This window comes from Pristis pectinata, chromosome 17 (assembly GCF_009764475.1).
Source record: "Pristis pectinata isolate sPriPec2 chromosome 17, sPriPec2.1.pri, whole genome shotgun sequence".
Classification (NCBI taxonomy): Eukaryota; Metazoa; Chordata; class Chondrichthyes; order Rhinopristiformes; family Pristidae; genus Pristis; species Pristis pectinata.
This window is the reverse complement of record NC_067421.1, coordinates 8,104,538-8,120,313: the sequence shown is the minus strand read 5'-3', so window position 1 is coordinate 8,120,313 and position 15,776 is coordinate 8,104,538. Positions and strand designations below refer to the sequence as shown.

The 15,776-nt window shown below is 44.0% G+C and overlaps 1 protein-coding gene across 2 annotated transcripts in view; it reads right to left on the bottom strand.

Moving 5' to 3' along the window:
* dgcr2 (DiGeorge syndrome critical region gene 2) overlaps window positions 1–13,460 on the bottom strand; it is a 56,641-nt gene extending 43,181 nt beyond the window's left edge. For both annotated transcript variants that reach the window (XM_052031792.1, XM_052031793.1), the window contains exons 1-3: window positions 13,230–13,460; window positions 5,734–5,766; window positions 4,909–5,031 (exon numbers count right to left, since the gene is read on the bottom strand). In XM_052031792.1, the coding sequence (XP_051887752.1) occupies window positions 4,909–5,031; window positions 5,734–5,766; window positions 13,230–13,302 (229 nt within the window). In that variant the 5' untranslated portion in view covers window positions 13,303–13,460. The remainder of the gene's footprint in view (window positions 1–4,908; window positions 5,032–5,733; window positions 5,767–13,229) is intronic.
* Window positions 13,461–15,776: the final 2,316 nt, after the last annotated feature.

The following is a 15,776-nucleotide window of genomic DNA, read 5'->3' as shown; positions in this document are numbered from 1 at the left end:
GCTGTCTGGGATAACCACTGCCTGACATACATGGTTCTTTTTCTGGATGACTGAATGCAAGGAATGTTGTACCAGAGTATTGATGCTGGATGAAGGCACCAAAGACATGGCTGCTAAACTTGTTGATCACACAAAGATAGGTAAGAAAGTACATTGCAAGGAGTACAGTAGGAGGCTTCAAAGGGATAGATAGGTTAGTGAGTGGGAAAAAATATGGCAAATGGATTATAATGTGGGAAAATGTGAAATTGTCCATCTAGGCAACACCAAAAAAAATTATCCAAATGATGAGAGATTAGAGAGTTCTGAGATGCAGAGGTACTTTGGTGTCCAAGTGCATTATTCACAAAGGCTTACATACAAGTGCTGCAAGTAGCAAGGAAAGCTAAAAGATGTTATCATTTATTGCTAGGGGAATTGAATTACAGGAGTAGAGCATTACGTCGACCATGTCTGGAGTACTGTGTATAGTATTGATCCCCCAGTTTGAAGGAGGATGTTAATATGTTGGAACCAGTTCAGAGAAGGTTTACTTGACTAATACCTGGAATAAATGGGTTATCTCATGAGGAAACATGATACAAATTTGGACTGCATTGCTGAAGTTTAGAAGATTGAGAGGGAACTTGACTGAAATGTACAAAAGCCCAAGGGGTCTTGGTAGACTGAATACAGAGAGGAAGTTTCCTGTTCTAGAATCTAGAACTGCAGGTCGCCTTTGTAAATAAGAGGGTTCACTCATTTAAGACAGACAAGGTGAATTTTCTCTCCCAAAAGGTTGCAAGTCTTTTGAATTCTCTTCCTCAAAAGGTGGTGAACTAGGTAGATTCTTGATAAGGGGATGAAAGGTAATTACGTAGAGACAGGAATGTGGGTTGAAGTTACAATCAGATCAGTCTTGATCTGATTAAACAGCAGACCAGACGAAGGGCAGAGTACCCTATTCCTACTCCTGATTCAGATGTTTCTAGTCTCCTTTTGTCCACTGACTTCAGTTTTACCAGGGCTTTGATGCACACCTGGTCAAATATTACCCTGACAGCAAAGGCTGTCACTCTGTTCTTGCCTGTGAGATCAAGATCTTTAGCCCATGTTTGAAAAAAAAAAGAGGTCTGGAGCCCAGTAATCATAGCCAAACCCAAACTGGCTATCAATGAACAGGTTATTGGAAAGTGCCATTTAATAGCACTGTCAATGACACCTTCCATTTTACTGATGATTAAGAATAAACTGGTTGGATGGTTATTAGCTAGATACGTCTTGTTTTTTTTAAATGGACCCAATATACCTGGGCAATTTTTCACATTGTTAGATTGACACCAGTGTTGTTACCGAACTAAAACAGTTTGACTAGAGGTGCAGCTAGTTCTGAAGTGCACTTTCAGTATAACAGCCAGGATGTTGTCTGGTGCCAAAGCTTTTGCCATACCCAGTGTTCCAAAGCATGTCTTGATATCATATGCAGTGTATTGAATTGGCTTAGGTCTGGTTTCTGTGATGGTATTGATCTTGGCGGGGAAGATCCGATGAATCACAGCATTTCTGGTTGAACGTGTCTGCAAATGCTTCAACCCCATCTTCAACACCGACATGCTGGGTACTGCAGTTATCAAGGATAGGTATGCTCTTGGAACCTCCTCCTCTGGTTAGCTGTCTCATTGCCATTACTATCAATGACTAGATATGCAAGACTGATCTGATCCACTGACTGCAAGATCTCAGAGCTCTGTCTACTACATGCCATGTTTGTAGTTCAACATGAGTGCAACAGGGCACTAGTGCTGCCCCTGCCGTGCCCTTCTACACTCCTCACTGAACCATGGCTTACCCTCTGGCTTAAATGCAATGGTAAGGCCATTCTGGTGATATACATTTCTGCCGCTAAAGATGGTCCACAGTACCTCAGATGTGCCTAGTGCTGAGCTGCCAGATGTGTTTTGAGTTTATCCAATTAAACCATGTGTGTAGTGTCCATGAAAGATAATAGAAAGGATCCTCCATGTGAAGGCAGGACTGCGTGGTAGACACTCCTACCAATGCCGTAACAGACAGGTGGATCTGCCACAGGTAGATTGGTAAAGACGAGGTCAAGCAGGTTTATCCCTTGTGTTAGACCACCACAGACCTAGTCTGGCAGCTAAGCTTTCAGCAGCTGGACAGCTCAGTCACAGCTGGTGCTACAGAGCCACTCTCAGTGACAGACATTAAAGTCACCCAGCCAGAGCACATTTTGCACCCTTGCTACTTTCAATGCTTTACCAAGTGTTGTCCAACCTGGAGCAGCACCGATTAATCAACTCAAGAAAAACAGCGAGTGAAAATTATTGATATGGGAAGGAATTAGCAGAGATTAAGGAGATAGGTGGGAGCATTAATGGCAGGAAGAGTGAGTGGTGTTGCCTTTAGGAATCTGCACTGAAGCCACAAATATTCAGCCTATTTATAAATATCCTACATAATGGAATAGAATACCAGTTTACTTGGTCATGTTTGACCCAATGGCACAAAATGTCTTGGGATCTGGAACTAATGCTGAGAGTTACTACTTCTTCCTCCTGCCCGTGCAGCAATGCACCTCTGGTGGTCTGTCCTGCTGGTGAGGCAGGACGTTCCCAGGGATTGTAACATAGGAGTTAGACACATTGGCTGCAAGGCGAGTCTGACTGTGTCAGGCTGTTGCTCGACTTCAGTATGCGCTCCCAATTTGGTGCCCAGATGGTTGAGAATGACTTTGCGTGGCCAATTAGGCTGAGACGAACTCTGCTGAGGTTGATCCAGCAGATCAACCTGGAACTGGTCCATCCAGTTTCTGTTTTAACGTAGTAGTTACATCACAACAACTGAGCGAGTTGAGAAGGCATTTACAAGTCAATCACATTGCTGAAGGACTGCAGTCACATCTAGGCCGGAACAAGGAAGAATAGCAGAATTCTTCCCCCAAGAACATTAACAATCAAATGGGGTTTTATGACAATTATTTGGTTTTGCAGTTACTATTACTAATAATTATTTTGAATTTTAATTTATTAATATGGAACTTGAACTCGTGTCTCTGGATTTTTATTCCAGCCCTCTGAATTACTGACCTGCTAGCTTCACGTTTGTCCTACCACTTGACCCGCGTACATCATTGGATTCCAGTTCTGTCACCCCTGTTCTTCAGTTCTCAATACAGGGCCACCAAGTTAAAGCTTTCTGACCATTTTCTGGACCTATCCAGGACATTTCAATGGTGTGTATGGACCTGCCAACTCCCTGGTCCCACTTCTTATTGTTTAGAAAGCACTGTTCTATCCCACTTTGCCCCCATCCAATCTGGATGACCTTACACTTGCTCATATTAATATGTGTGCGTGTGCGCCTATGTGATCCATCTTTGTATTATCAGCAAACTAGGACACAGTATTCTATTCCATCATGTAGGATATTTATAAATCAGTTGAATATTTGTGGTTTCAGTGCAGATTCCTAAAGGCAACGCCACTCACACTTCCTGCCATTGACGCTCCCACCTACCTCCTCCTGAATCTCTGCCAATTCCCTACCAAATCAATAAATTTCCTTCAATTACACAAGCTTCAACAGGCTATAAACAAGAGCTTTCTGAAAGCCCACATAAACAACAAGGCCAGTTGTCAAACTGGTTCGAAAATAAGGGATCCTGGGCTTTGAGGTCCAGAGCACAAGAGCAACAAAGTCACTGTGAACTACTACTAGTTCAGCTACAAATGGATGGCTGTGCCTGGTTCTCCTGCAGCTTAGGAACAATGCAAAGGCTTGAGAGGATGAGAGAGAGATTTAAAAATTTTAGGGTTGAGAGATTTTAGTTATGTGACTAGGCTAGAGAACTTGGGATAGTTCTCCTTGGAACAGGAGCGGTAGCAAGGGGACCCGACAGTTGTTTATAATCATGAACCATTTATAAACATAATAGATAAGAGAAATTCTCAGTGGCAGAGGGGTCACAAACTACGGGTCAGAGAATGAAGGCGATTAGCAGAAGAAAAATCAAAAGGGTCATGAGTATTTTTTAAAATTTAAATCTCCACAACTAGTACATTATGCTTCCCCCTTTTCCTCAGCTAACCAGCGCCTTGCGCTGAAGTCCCATAGCATTTGTCCTCCAAGAAGTTTTATCTAAGGGCAGAAGTGCATTGTACATATCTATCAGCAGGGAGCAATTCCTCTGCACCTTCGTTCTGTCTACTAATCATTCAGACCAACTCTGCTCTGATGTCGCTCCACTCAGAGGAGTGACCACGTCTGGAGGCAACTATCAGGAGACTCCTCCCCTTCCCTTACAGGCAGAGGTGACAGTTCAGATTCCAGTTCAATAACTTACAGATGGAGAGGCTGCTGACATGATCACCCAGGACATTAGCTTTCACATTCCAGAGTACAAATACAGAATCTGCTCTGTCACGATTTAATTTACATTATTTATAGCTTTCTAGTCTGTTAGTTAAGTTCAAAACACACTAATTTGCACAAACTAAAATAACATACACAATTCTAAACAAAAAGTCTTCAGTTTACAGGAACCTCACCAACGACTGAAGATAAGAGGCAGCCCTTCTTTCCACTCTGTACCAAAACCCTACTCCATTCAAGCAGCACCTCATTAGTGTCCTTTGATCTTGGCCACCACTCCACAGCACAGATCTATGCCAGTGTCACAAGCCATGTGACAATCTGCCCAGTTGTATACAGACACTAACCTGCGTGTTTCTATATGCATTGACACTAGATCCTGATTTTAAGTTGTACCAGAGAAGGAACTCTGCAGAAACCTTGTTTAAGGGTTTTGGGTTTTCAATTTACTTCCATGTGCATTGTTATAAATATAACCAAACAGCAAATACATATTTGAGATCACATCACAGACTGAATTGCAGTTTAGTCCTTTACCTGGACAATCAAGTTCATCACTGCCATCTTCACAGGTCTGCCAGCCATCACAGTACCAGCTCTGAGGAATACACTGAATAGTCCCAGTCTTACAAGCAAATTCTCCAGAGGTACAACGCAGCTCTGTGGAAAAAGCACAGGGCAATGTTACCACATCAGCCGCTCATCCAAGACGCTGCTTCTACAACACCTGCAATTTTAAAACACCATGCTGTCAGAGGTTTTCCTGCACAACTGGCACTGAAGTGGGGAGAACTGCAGGGAAAAGCTCCACATCTCTCGAGGCATAACACACACAAACCAGTCAGAAGCAGAACTGAAATATGGATGTGTTGCCATTAAACAATGGTGCTGTCAATATTTGAGAAAAAAGAAAGCTTAATTCTTGCACTAAAATCCCTAATGAGTGCCACCCCAGTTCACCAGCTTCCACCATTGACTTCACCAGGGGAGAACCCATCAGGGAAGTGGGAATGATTCACCAGGAAGCCTGCAACACTGATAGAGTCTTCTCGGGGGGGCCATGATATATCAATGGTGTATGGAGAACTTGCAGAGAACACAAAACCCCTCTAAACACAAGCCTATTGATCTACATCAGACACAGCATGTTAACCACCATCTGGGGACTTGGGTCAGAAGCAGGACTGTTAGTACTGAGGGATTACATCCAAAAAGGTTTATTTCCTGACTCCTCACACGCACTGGCAGATGCATTTGATTTATTTTGTAATCAGTGATAAATACAGTCATTACATAATGTCAAATAAATTGCATTGCTGATTAAAATGTGCCATTTCTTATACACTTTCATAAAACTCTTACCTGGCAGAAGTCTTGCCAGACCTAGCCGTGGGCCTGTAAAAGACAGAACGAGCAGATTAGAAGTGGTTAACCGCAACCAAAGACATGCCCGTACATTAAGGACACATTTCCCAGCCCAAGGGTCTTACAGTACCACATTTTCTCAAACATCAAATGCCTCTTTACCAACACAGTCTAAACATTCTAGGCACAGCTGAGATAGATCTTGAAATCCCATGTTGGGACTCAAGATTAGAAAAGTCCCTTAGCTAAGCATGGCACACACAGGAAGCACTGTGCCATCAGAGAGGAAAAGCATCCACAGAGTAACAGTGCTCCAAGATGCAGTGGACCATGTCATCACCATGGGAACGTAGAAATAAGCCGTGTATAATTTTATCTCCAACATAATCAACATGCTGAAATTTTGCTTATGAATTAATTGGCAGGAATATAGCTAGAAGATTAAGGTGTTTATGAAATATTAACTATATAATAGAAATGGTCAAGGTATGTGGGTAGGAAGAAAACTATAAAGAGAACAACAGAAGGATGTTGAGACTGCATTCTTCAATATACAAGCTTCAGCAGATTTTTAATGAAGCTCTAAAAGCAAGTTTGTTCCCCTGGTATTCTCTAGGGAAAAAAGATAAACACCCACTAGCTAGGATGCATTTAGGGAAAAGGAGCTCCTGTTATCACTACCATTAGACGGATAGAACAGTTGCGCCAATTTAGTCAGTACCACGAGAGTTGAGTTACCTGAACTCTGTCTGTCTAAAGACCAACCTGAACTTACTCAAGAGCACCTGAGTAAAGCTAGAGATGAGCAAAGGTCACATTCACATAACGAAAGAGGAGCTGATTGGGGTAGCTGCTTGATTCATTAATGAAGCAAGGTAATTAAGAAAATTATAGAAAAGGAGTATTTGCCAAACTCTTGGAAAAGGCTACTTAAACTTGTGCACAAAGGGTAAAAACCAAGAACTCCGAGATAAATCCTTCACACAAGCCTTGTCTTAAAATCTTGATCAGCTGGAGATGAAGATCACCAGGAAGGGAAGCAAGATGACCAAAGACACCACAGCTAATGAGAGACGCCTCAGTGTTCAGCCAATCAATGCATCATGCGGAACTCGACACATCTGTTAGGCAGCCAGATGTCTGTTTCATGTTATCCTACAGTAACTATGGAGCTTTCTTTAAATGGAAACCAATAAAAGTGCTCTATTCCTTGATTCTTTGGATAACCCGTGATCTTAGAGAAGTTAAAATCTTATAGCCAGCAGAAAATAAACCACAATGCCAGTCAAGTTTCTGTTTGCTGATAGCCAGACTATTTTGGATAAAAGAATAGCAGTTACCATCTCAAGCAGGGTTCCCAACTAACAAGCCAAGACTCAGTCCCACACTTTGTGACACACCAGAGATCAATACTACTCTTTAAAATGACAAAGTTTGGCTGGTGAATATATAGTTACTGAGGCCTTTACAAATGCCAACAGACTCAGTGCTGCAAAGGAGCAGTGCTAACAGTCCCAACCTAACCTTTGACATTTGCAGAGCCATCTTGCCTCGAGCTTATTCTGCAATTCAATAAAACAGTGACTGGTCTTGAGCATTGGTCTCAGCTCCATGATCTTAACCCTCAATTCCCCTGCAGTCTAAAGGTCTATCTCTGCTTTGAAATACTGAGTGAGCTGCCACCATGTTTTCCCTTTGCTGGCAGCTTGGTAAAGGACCAGTGGCGAGATGCTCGTTGCAGATCAGTGAATTATTGATTTCTATACCTCCGCATAGTTACAAGGCAGTTTACATCCAGATCCACCTCTAGCCTCAATACTGTTCAGCAACTGAATTCAGTCACCCTGACAGAGGCTGCATACACTTCATATCAAGTTCCTCACTTTTTATTTTACTTGATTTTAATGTTTTCAATTAATTTATATCAGTTCAACATACCGAGAGTAATTATCAATTTTAAAAGTTCAACCTTTTCTGTTTTTAAACTTCTCTGATCTGAGACTTTTAAAAGCAGTTCAACGGTCTTTGAGAGGATCCACCACTTGATACCACTTTGCAGGATGCCCGTGGCAGTGAAGTTTGGAGCTCATCTGGACCCACGGGGCTGCAAAAGATTTGTGTAGCCATGGGAGTAGGGACATGGCAAGAGTGAGCCAGACTAAGCAGAATCCTACACAATAACTCAACAACATCCACAGGTTTGAGGTAGAGAATGCCATCAGTTTATAGTCCTCAAAGGGAATTTTTCCTCATCCCCATCTTGTATCCCCTTAACCCAAGAATGCCACCTCGCATTCAAGATTCTACCACCAGGGGAAACGTCTTCACAGCTTTACTGTCGAGCCCACTCAGAATCACGTTTTGATAAGACCATCTCATTTTTCTAAACTCTCAGCAGCAGACTCAATTTACACAATCTTTCGTTGCAAGTTAACACTTGCATTCCTGGAATCAATCTAGTAAACTTTTTTTTCTCTTTGGTACTCATCCCTCTTGTAATAGAGCCAATATATACTTGTCTTCTTAATAACTAGTTGTAACTACATGCTAAGTTTCTTGTGCATACAAGCTCTCATTAGCCTTGTGCTGTTTAATTAATAGACAAAGTTCAAATTTTTTTTTCTTTTATTTCTAATCTCTATCCAAACAGATTTTACTTCCATTTTCTGAGCCAAGATAATTTCTCACTACTGTCTTAAGGTCACTATCAGAGCTACCTCACCGATTTTTTTGAAACTTTGCTTATCCTTCAAAAAGATCTTTGAAATATTGTTCCCAGCCTTGGTCAGTTTGTAATCACATCTGCCTAATGGCTATCAGAACATTTCCATTTATCTCAATTTGTGCCATCAACTCATGAATTGTTGAGAATGCCTTGTGCATTTAGATAAAGAGCTTTTAACTCTCACATCAATTTTCCATAGTCTTGAATCCATTGGCCACTGCAGTTTTATTATGTCATAGATCATAGAATTATACCACATGGAAACAGGCCCTTCGGCCCAACTTGTCCATGCTGATCAAGGTGCTGCCTGAGTTAGCCCCATTTGCCTGCATTTGACCCACATCCCTTAAACCTTTTCTATCCGCAAACCTGCCTAAATGTCTTCTAAACCACCTCGAACACTTCCTCTGGCAGTTTGTTCCATATACACATCACACCGCGTGAAAAATTCTCTCCTCGGGTCCCCTTTAAACCTTTCCCCTCTCACCTTAAACGTATTCTTTCTAGTTTTAGACTCTCCTACCCTGGGATAAAGACTGTTACCATCCACTTTATCTATGGCCCTCATGATTTTTAAGAACTTCTACAGGGAAAACAGTCCCAGCCTATCCAGTCTCTCCTTGGAACTCAAGCCCTCCAGTCCCAGCAACATCCTCGTGAATGTTTCCACACTCTCTATGGCTTAATCATATCCTTCCTATAGTATGGACACAATATTCTCGGTGTGGTCACACCAACATCCTACACACAACAATAACATGACGTCCCAACTCTTGCATTCAATGCCCATCTAATGAAATCATTGTGCCACACACCTTCTTCACCACCTTGTCTACGTGTTGCCACTTTCAGAGAATTTTGTAAAAGTTAAAGTTAAGTTTATTGTCACGTGCACAGGTACAATGAAAAGCGTATTTGCAGCAGCATCACAGGCACATAGCATCATATAAGCAGCATTCACAGGAAAAATTATACACAATTTTTACAAGAAAGAACAATTAGAACAAGAAGTAGTGCAGTGATTATGTGCTTGTACCACTAGGTCTCTCTGTCCTACAACACTCCCCAGGTCCCTGTCATTTACTCTGCAAATCCTGCCCTGGTTTAACTTCCCAAAATGCATCATTTCACACTTGTCCGATTTAAGTTCCATCTGCCATTCCTTGGCCCACCTTCCCAGCTGATCCAAATTCTTCACTGTCCACCAACATTCTCATCCAAATCATTAACACACATGGCAACAACAGGAGACCCAGCACCAATCCCTGTGGCATATCACTGGTCACAGGCCTCCAGTCTGAAAAACTCTCCACTACCACCCTCTGACTCCTTCAACTACGCCAATTTTGTATTCAATTAGCTAGCTCATCCTGAACCCCATGCGATCTCAGCTTCCAGACCAATCTACCGTGCAGGACTTTGTCAAAAGCCTAGCTAAAAACCACACAGACCACGTCTAACGTCCTGCCCTCATCGATCCTCTTGGTCACCTCTTCAAAAAACTCCATTAAATTCATGAGACACAGCATCCCACTATCGCTAATCAGTCCAAATGCAGATAGATACTGTCCCTCAGAATCCCCTCCAGTAACTCACCCACCACTGATGTTAGGCTCAGTGGCCTGTAGGTCTCGGGCTCGCCCTTGCAGCCTTTCCTTAAATAAAGGCACAAGATTAGCCACCCTCCAGTCTTCTGGTACCTCATTCTGTTCCTTCACATCACACTCAGCTTATTATTAGCCATATCACTACATCTTGTCCTTTATCTGAAGCTTTCTAAATTTCCCTTTACCTGATCCCCCTCCTCTACACCCTGCCAACCACCCCCCCCACCCCCACCACCACCACCACCAAAGCCTGCTTCTAATTTAATTGGAAGCTCATTTACAGTTACAGTTTAATCACTTCACCAACACACTAGCCCCAGTAGAATTCAAATAAAGCTTATCCTAATGGAACAGCTCCCTCTTTCCCCAGTACTGGTGCTATTGACTCCCCTTTGACTCTCACCAACTTCTACCGATGCACCATAGAAAGCATCCTATCTGGATGCATCACAGCTTGGTACGGCAACTGCTCTGCCCAGGACTGCAAGAAACTGCAGAGAGTTGTGGACACAGCCCAGCACGTCACCCGGGATATTATCTCTTCTTCCATCGGGTAGAAGATACAGGAGCCTGAGGGCACATACCACCAGACTTAAGGACAGCTTCTAGCCCACTGTGATAAGACTATTGAATGGTTCCCTTATATAATGAGATGGACTCTGACCTCATGATCTACCTTGTTGTGACCTTGCACCATATTACACTGCACTTTCTCTGTAGCTGTGACACTTTACTCTGTACTGTTATTGTTTTTATCTGTACTACATCAATGCACTCTTTACTAACTCAATGTAACTGCACTGTGTAATGAATTGACCTGTATGATCGGTATGCAAGACAAGTTTTTCACGGTACCTCAGTACAAGTGACAATAATAAACCAATACCAATATTGCCCCAGTCTCTTGCACCATCCTTTGGGCCAATTACCTCCATGCATTATATGGCACGGATTATAACCAGCTCTCCTTGTTAATTCAGCCTTGAGCTCCCAATACTCCTTCAGCAGAATCTCTGTCTTACCCCACCAACAGCTTTGGTAGACAAAGGCAACTAGAACCTCTCTTTCCCACTCTGTCCTTCTTCAAACCCGAGTTTTGGAAAGAGGCTAGAGAAGCTGGGATGATTTGCTTCAGCGGGACCTAATAGTTGCATTCTAAGTTTGGAGTGCTTTGACAGAGCAAAGGAAGATGTTTTTTCCTCTGGCAAAGAAAAAAAAAATCAAAGATTGCAGTAACCAACAAAAGAACAAGATTGGAAATGAGAAATGTCTACACAAATGGTCTTCAGAAAAGGAACAAAAATGAGATTCAATAAAAACTTATTGAAGATTTTTGGACATGAAAAATTTGGTGTGATGAAGAGTGAGGATAATGACAGACTGCAAAACACAGATAAATTAGCAGAATGGACATTCAAATAGCAGCTGGAATTTAATGCAGAGAAGAAAGAAGTGAACCACTTAAGCAGAGAGAATAAATCAAATGGCAGAGGTCTAAAGGGAAAGTAGGAACCCGGGTGTACAAAATCTTTGTAAATGGCCTGGCACATTGTGCAGCAAGCAGTATGGCACATGGGATGCTGGGTTTCATAAAGAAGAGTACAAAAAGAGGGAGGTTACATGAACTTTTATACAATGGTTAGGTCACAATTGGAGTACGGCAACAAGAGGTGAAGATCCTGGACTGGATCTAGAAAATACTTATTAGATTGGTTCCAGGAATGGGGGACTTCTCAAACAAGGTTAGACTGGCAAGTTGTTCCCTCTGGAGCAAGGAAGATTTGAGAGATTTAAGCTCATAACTTGTTTATATAGTTTAGAGGAGAGGAAAACTGTTTGCATTATCAGATGGTTAAAGAACCAGGGACAAAGAATTAATATAATGGGCAAGACACAAGGGACATGGAGAAAAATTCATTTTTTCTAAACAGAGCAGTTTTGACCGAAGACTCTTCTTGAAGTGCTTGTGGAAAGAGTCAATCAGGGCCTTCAAAAGGGAATTAGATGAACAAAGGAAAATAATTTGCAGGGCAAGGTAATGGGGTGATGGGACTGTTTTTTTTTTCATTTAAAAAAAAGCAAGAGTGATAACAGGGGCCTTTCTCAGCATTGTAAATATCTTATGATCGGATCAGTGAAGGAGAAAGTGCAGAGGTTAGAGCAGACTAACTCCAGTATAACTTGGAACCAAGTTTAAAAATTTCAATGTTCCACAAATGTTCTACTTCAGATAAAGATCCCATGACCCTTTGAAATTAATTTTTTTGAACATGAACCCCCAAAGCTCCCTGCAGCTGCACTATTCCCTGTTGCTTACTCCAGTTCTACTTACTACTGTTGCTTACTACAGAAAACTCCAGTTCTTGGATCTAAATTGCGTGACAGCACACGCCAGTCATTAAACATGATTTTATCCACTCAAACTGTTTGCATCCCTTATAACTTGCTTCTACTTACACACACTGACTACCCTTCCTCACTCGTTACCTGAAAACCTGGATACACAACCCTACTTTTTCTTAATTCAAATCACCCAGGTGAGGTGCACAAACACATTCCAAACATACACCGTTTGTCACGTCCTGGCAATCAGGAAACATTCAATTTATCCTCAATCCATGCCTGCTACCAACCAGTTAATGGCACATCTCCGTGCCCTTTTATTCTCACTAATGATTGCTGTACCGACTGGGATTTGCTGGAGCTGAGGGGCGAATAAGAAGTTATTTATCTGGGAAGGCATGTCGGTGGAGCCGAGGGCGGCAGGCTCATTCGCTGAGGTCGGTGTTGTTGATCCAATCTCGAGGTGAGCGAGAGGACAATCCTCGGCGATGTGCAACATTGCATCTCGCCATGTCCGTGAAGCAAGACTACTAGCTGCCAGGGCCGGCGGTGGAGACCGGCTGCACCGTTCTCTGGCCCTGTTCCCCACGTTTGATGGGGACGTTGACTCAATGTTATTCCCAGGGAGCTGCCGTGCTGAAATAACCCCCCCCCCCAGTGCATCGGCCCCGATCTAACCAACACCTCCGCCGGCAGGGATGCGGCCTCCCTGCCCGGGAATAAACCCTCGGCGTTCCCCAGGGGGGTAGGAGGCCGAGCCCGGCCGAGCCCCCACCCCTCCGGCCCGGTCCGGCGTCTCCGCCCCCCATCCCGGTTACCTGGCCGCTCCGGCTTCGCCACCACCGCGATCAGCAGCAACAACAGCAGAGGGGTGTTGGGTTGGGGCCACATTTATCCGCCAGGCATCCTCCAGCCGGCTGCAGCAGCCCCAGCCCCGGCCCCGGCCCCGCCGCTCGCACCAGCTCCCGGCCTCAGGCTCCGGGAAACACATAAGATGGCGGCCGCGCCGCGCCGAGCATTCCGGGAGCGGGCGAAGCAGCTGGTCGGAGGAGGGCGGGGCCCGAGGAGGGGGCGTGGCCTCGGGGTGGTGGGCGGGGCCCGGGGAGACAGGGGCGGGCCTGGGGGGAGAGGGGCGGGGCCAACAGCCGGCTGGGGGCGGGGTCTGCGATCAGGGCTTGAGCTCAGGGCGGAGTCTAAGGGAAGGCGGGAGTCGTGGGCGGGGCTACGGGACAGGGGGCGGGGTTGGTGCCAGAAGTAGGCTGAGTGAAGCGGGGTGGCCTCTGCTCCAGGACGGGCTGAGCGGTGGCTGGGGTAGATTGGTATTGGAATTGGTTTATTATTGTCACTGGTACCAAGATGCAGTGAAAAACTTGTCTTGCAAACCGCTCGTACGGGTCAATTCATCGCACAGTGCAGCTACACTGAGCTAGGGTGCATTGGTAACAGGTAATATTGGGTGCAACAGGTAGGCACCCAATGGTGGGATTCTCTAGCTTGTGTTATTCACGGGGAAGATGGACAAGGCTGGCAAGACCAGCATTTACTGTCCATCCCAGGTTGCTCCCAGGACTGAAGTGACTAGCCAATTGGAACCAAAGCCAATGTCAGTGTGGTGAAGCCCCATTTGGTTCACCTCTGTCCTTCGCCCTTCCTCACCCAGTCAATGGACGGAGGTGAACCGGATGGGGCTTCACCATACTGACATTGGGTTTGATTCCAGATTTGTTTTACTAAGATATTTACATTCCCCAGCTGTAGCGGTGGGATTGACCGCATCAGAGGCTTCAGTGAGGTTGAAAAAGGTGACGTATGGTGGTGACATGCATGGTGAAGGTCATGCCGTCTGTGCTTCTTGATGGTCAGAGCCCATGCAACTGTAAGGGAACAGCTGTTCGGCCGCTGGGAGGAGTCACATCTGTCTCCTCTCTTGAGGGTCACAATTACAGCGACTCTGAGGCCCTGGCTTGTCCTGCTCTTCCCAAATGTGGACCATGACATTGTGGATCCATGGCTTCAGCTCCTCACCGCCTAAGAACAGGAAACTGGGATTCCAACTAGCGTAGCGGTTAGCGCGACACTATTACAGCGCCAGCGATCGGGGTTCGATTCCCGTCGCTGTCTGTAAGGAGTCTGTACGTTCTCCCGTGTCTGTGTGGGTTTCCTCTGGGTGCTCCGGTTTCCTCCCATATTGCAAAGACGTACAGGTAGGTTAATTTGGGTTTAAAACGTGTGGCGCGGACTTGTTGGGCCGGAATGGCCTGTTACCACGCTGTAAATAAAATTTTAATTTAAAAACTCTGGATCCTTGAGTTGGGATATTATTCTTGTAACTTAACCACTGTTGAAATGGTTCCTCATCTTATCTCCTTAACTTTGTTAACTTTAATACCTTTAATGAACAAAACCACTGCATAACATTTGGCAACTCTGTATCCAGAGACACCCTACTCCTTCAACAACACCTGGCACCACACTATTCTGCTAACATCACTCGGGTACCAAACTCACAACAGTACCGGTCCCAGGATTTCCTGTAACACCAGACCCTACTCCTGCCCATAACTTACAGGGTTGCCATGGACAGAGATGCTACAGCAGCAGCACACTGCAGGGTGTGTCAGGAATTGAGAGGACCCCCTGCATCTCCTTCAATAAGCAGCCTCTCACCCATCAGCCAGCAACATTGCCCACCCTGCAACTCTTCCCCAACATAGGGTGCCCACAACTTCCCAACCTTTGTATCAGGCGACCCATTCTGAACCAATATTTCTGTGATAATATTTATTACAATACATTTCTCTGCTTGTCAACTTGTTAGTTATAGCTCAGTTTCTCCAGAGGTCCTGGTTTAAAGTACATTTCACACACTATAATAGTCCAGTTTTATGGTGTGTTCCATATTTCTTCAAGTGACCTGTTCTTAAATTCCTCTTACATTTCTTGAATTGCTGTGTTTTTAGTTATATACCATTTTTGTCCTGTTTGTGCTTTTAATAAAGATATCTATGTTTCTCTGGTGCCCTGACTTCCAGTATGCCTCACATTTCTGTAATTTCCTGTTTTTAATTGTATAATTCTCTGGTTTTCCTCTTTAATTTCCTTTTTCTCTAGGCCTTTGGTATATTTTAAATCTTCTTGCTGGTCCTCTTTTTACGTGTATCATATATTTCTCAAGGTGGATGCTTCTTACTAAATATGCTTCTTAGCTTATCCTAATTTAAGCATTCTGTCTTTAGGTATATTCCACTATATATTCTGTTTTTAAGTAAATTCCTTACTTCTCTGATTTCCCTGAGGGAAAACTGGTTATAATTAGAGTGCCAATTACAGAGTGTGCACAAAACAGTAGGGCAGGGACCACTGAA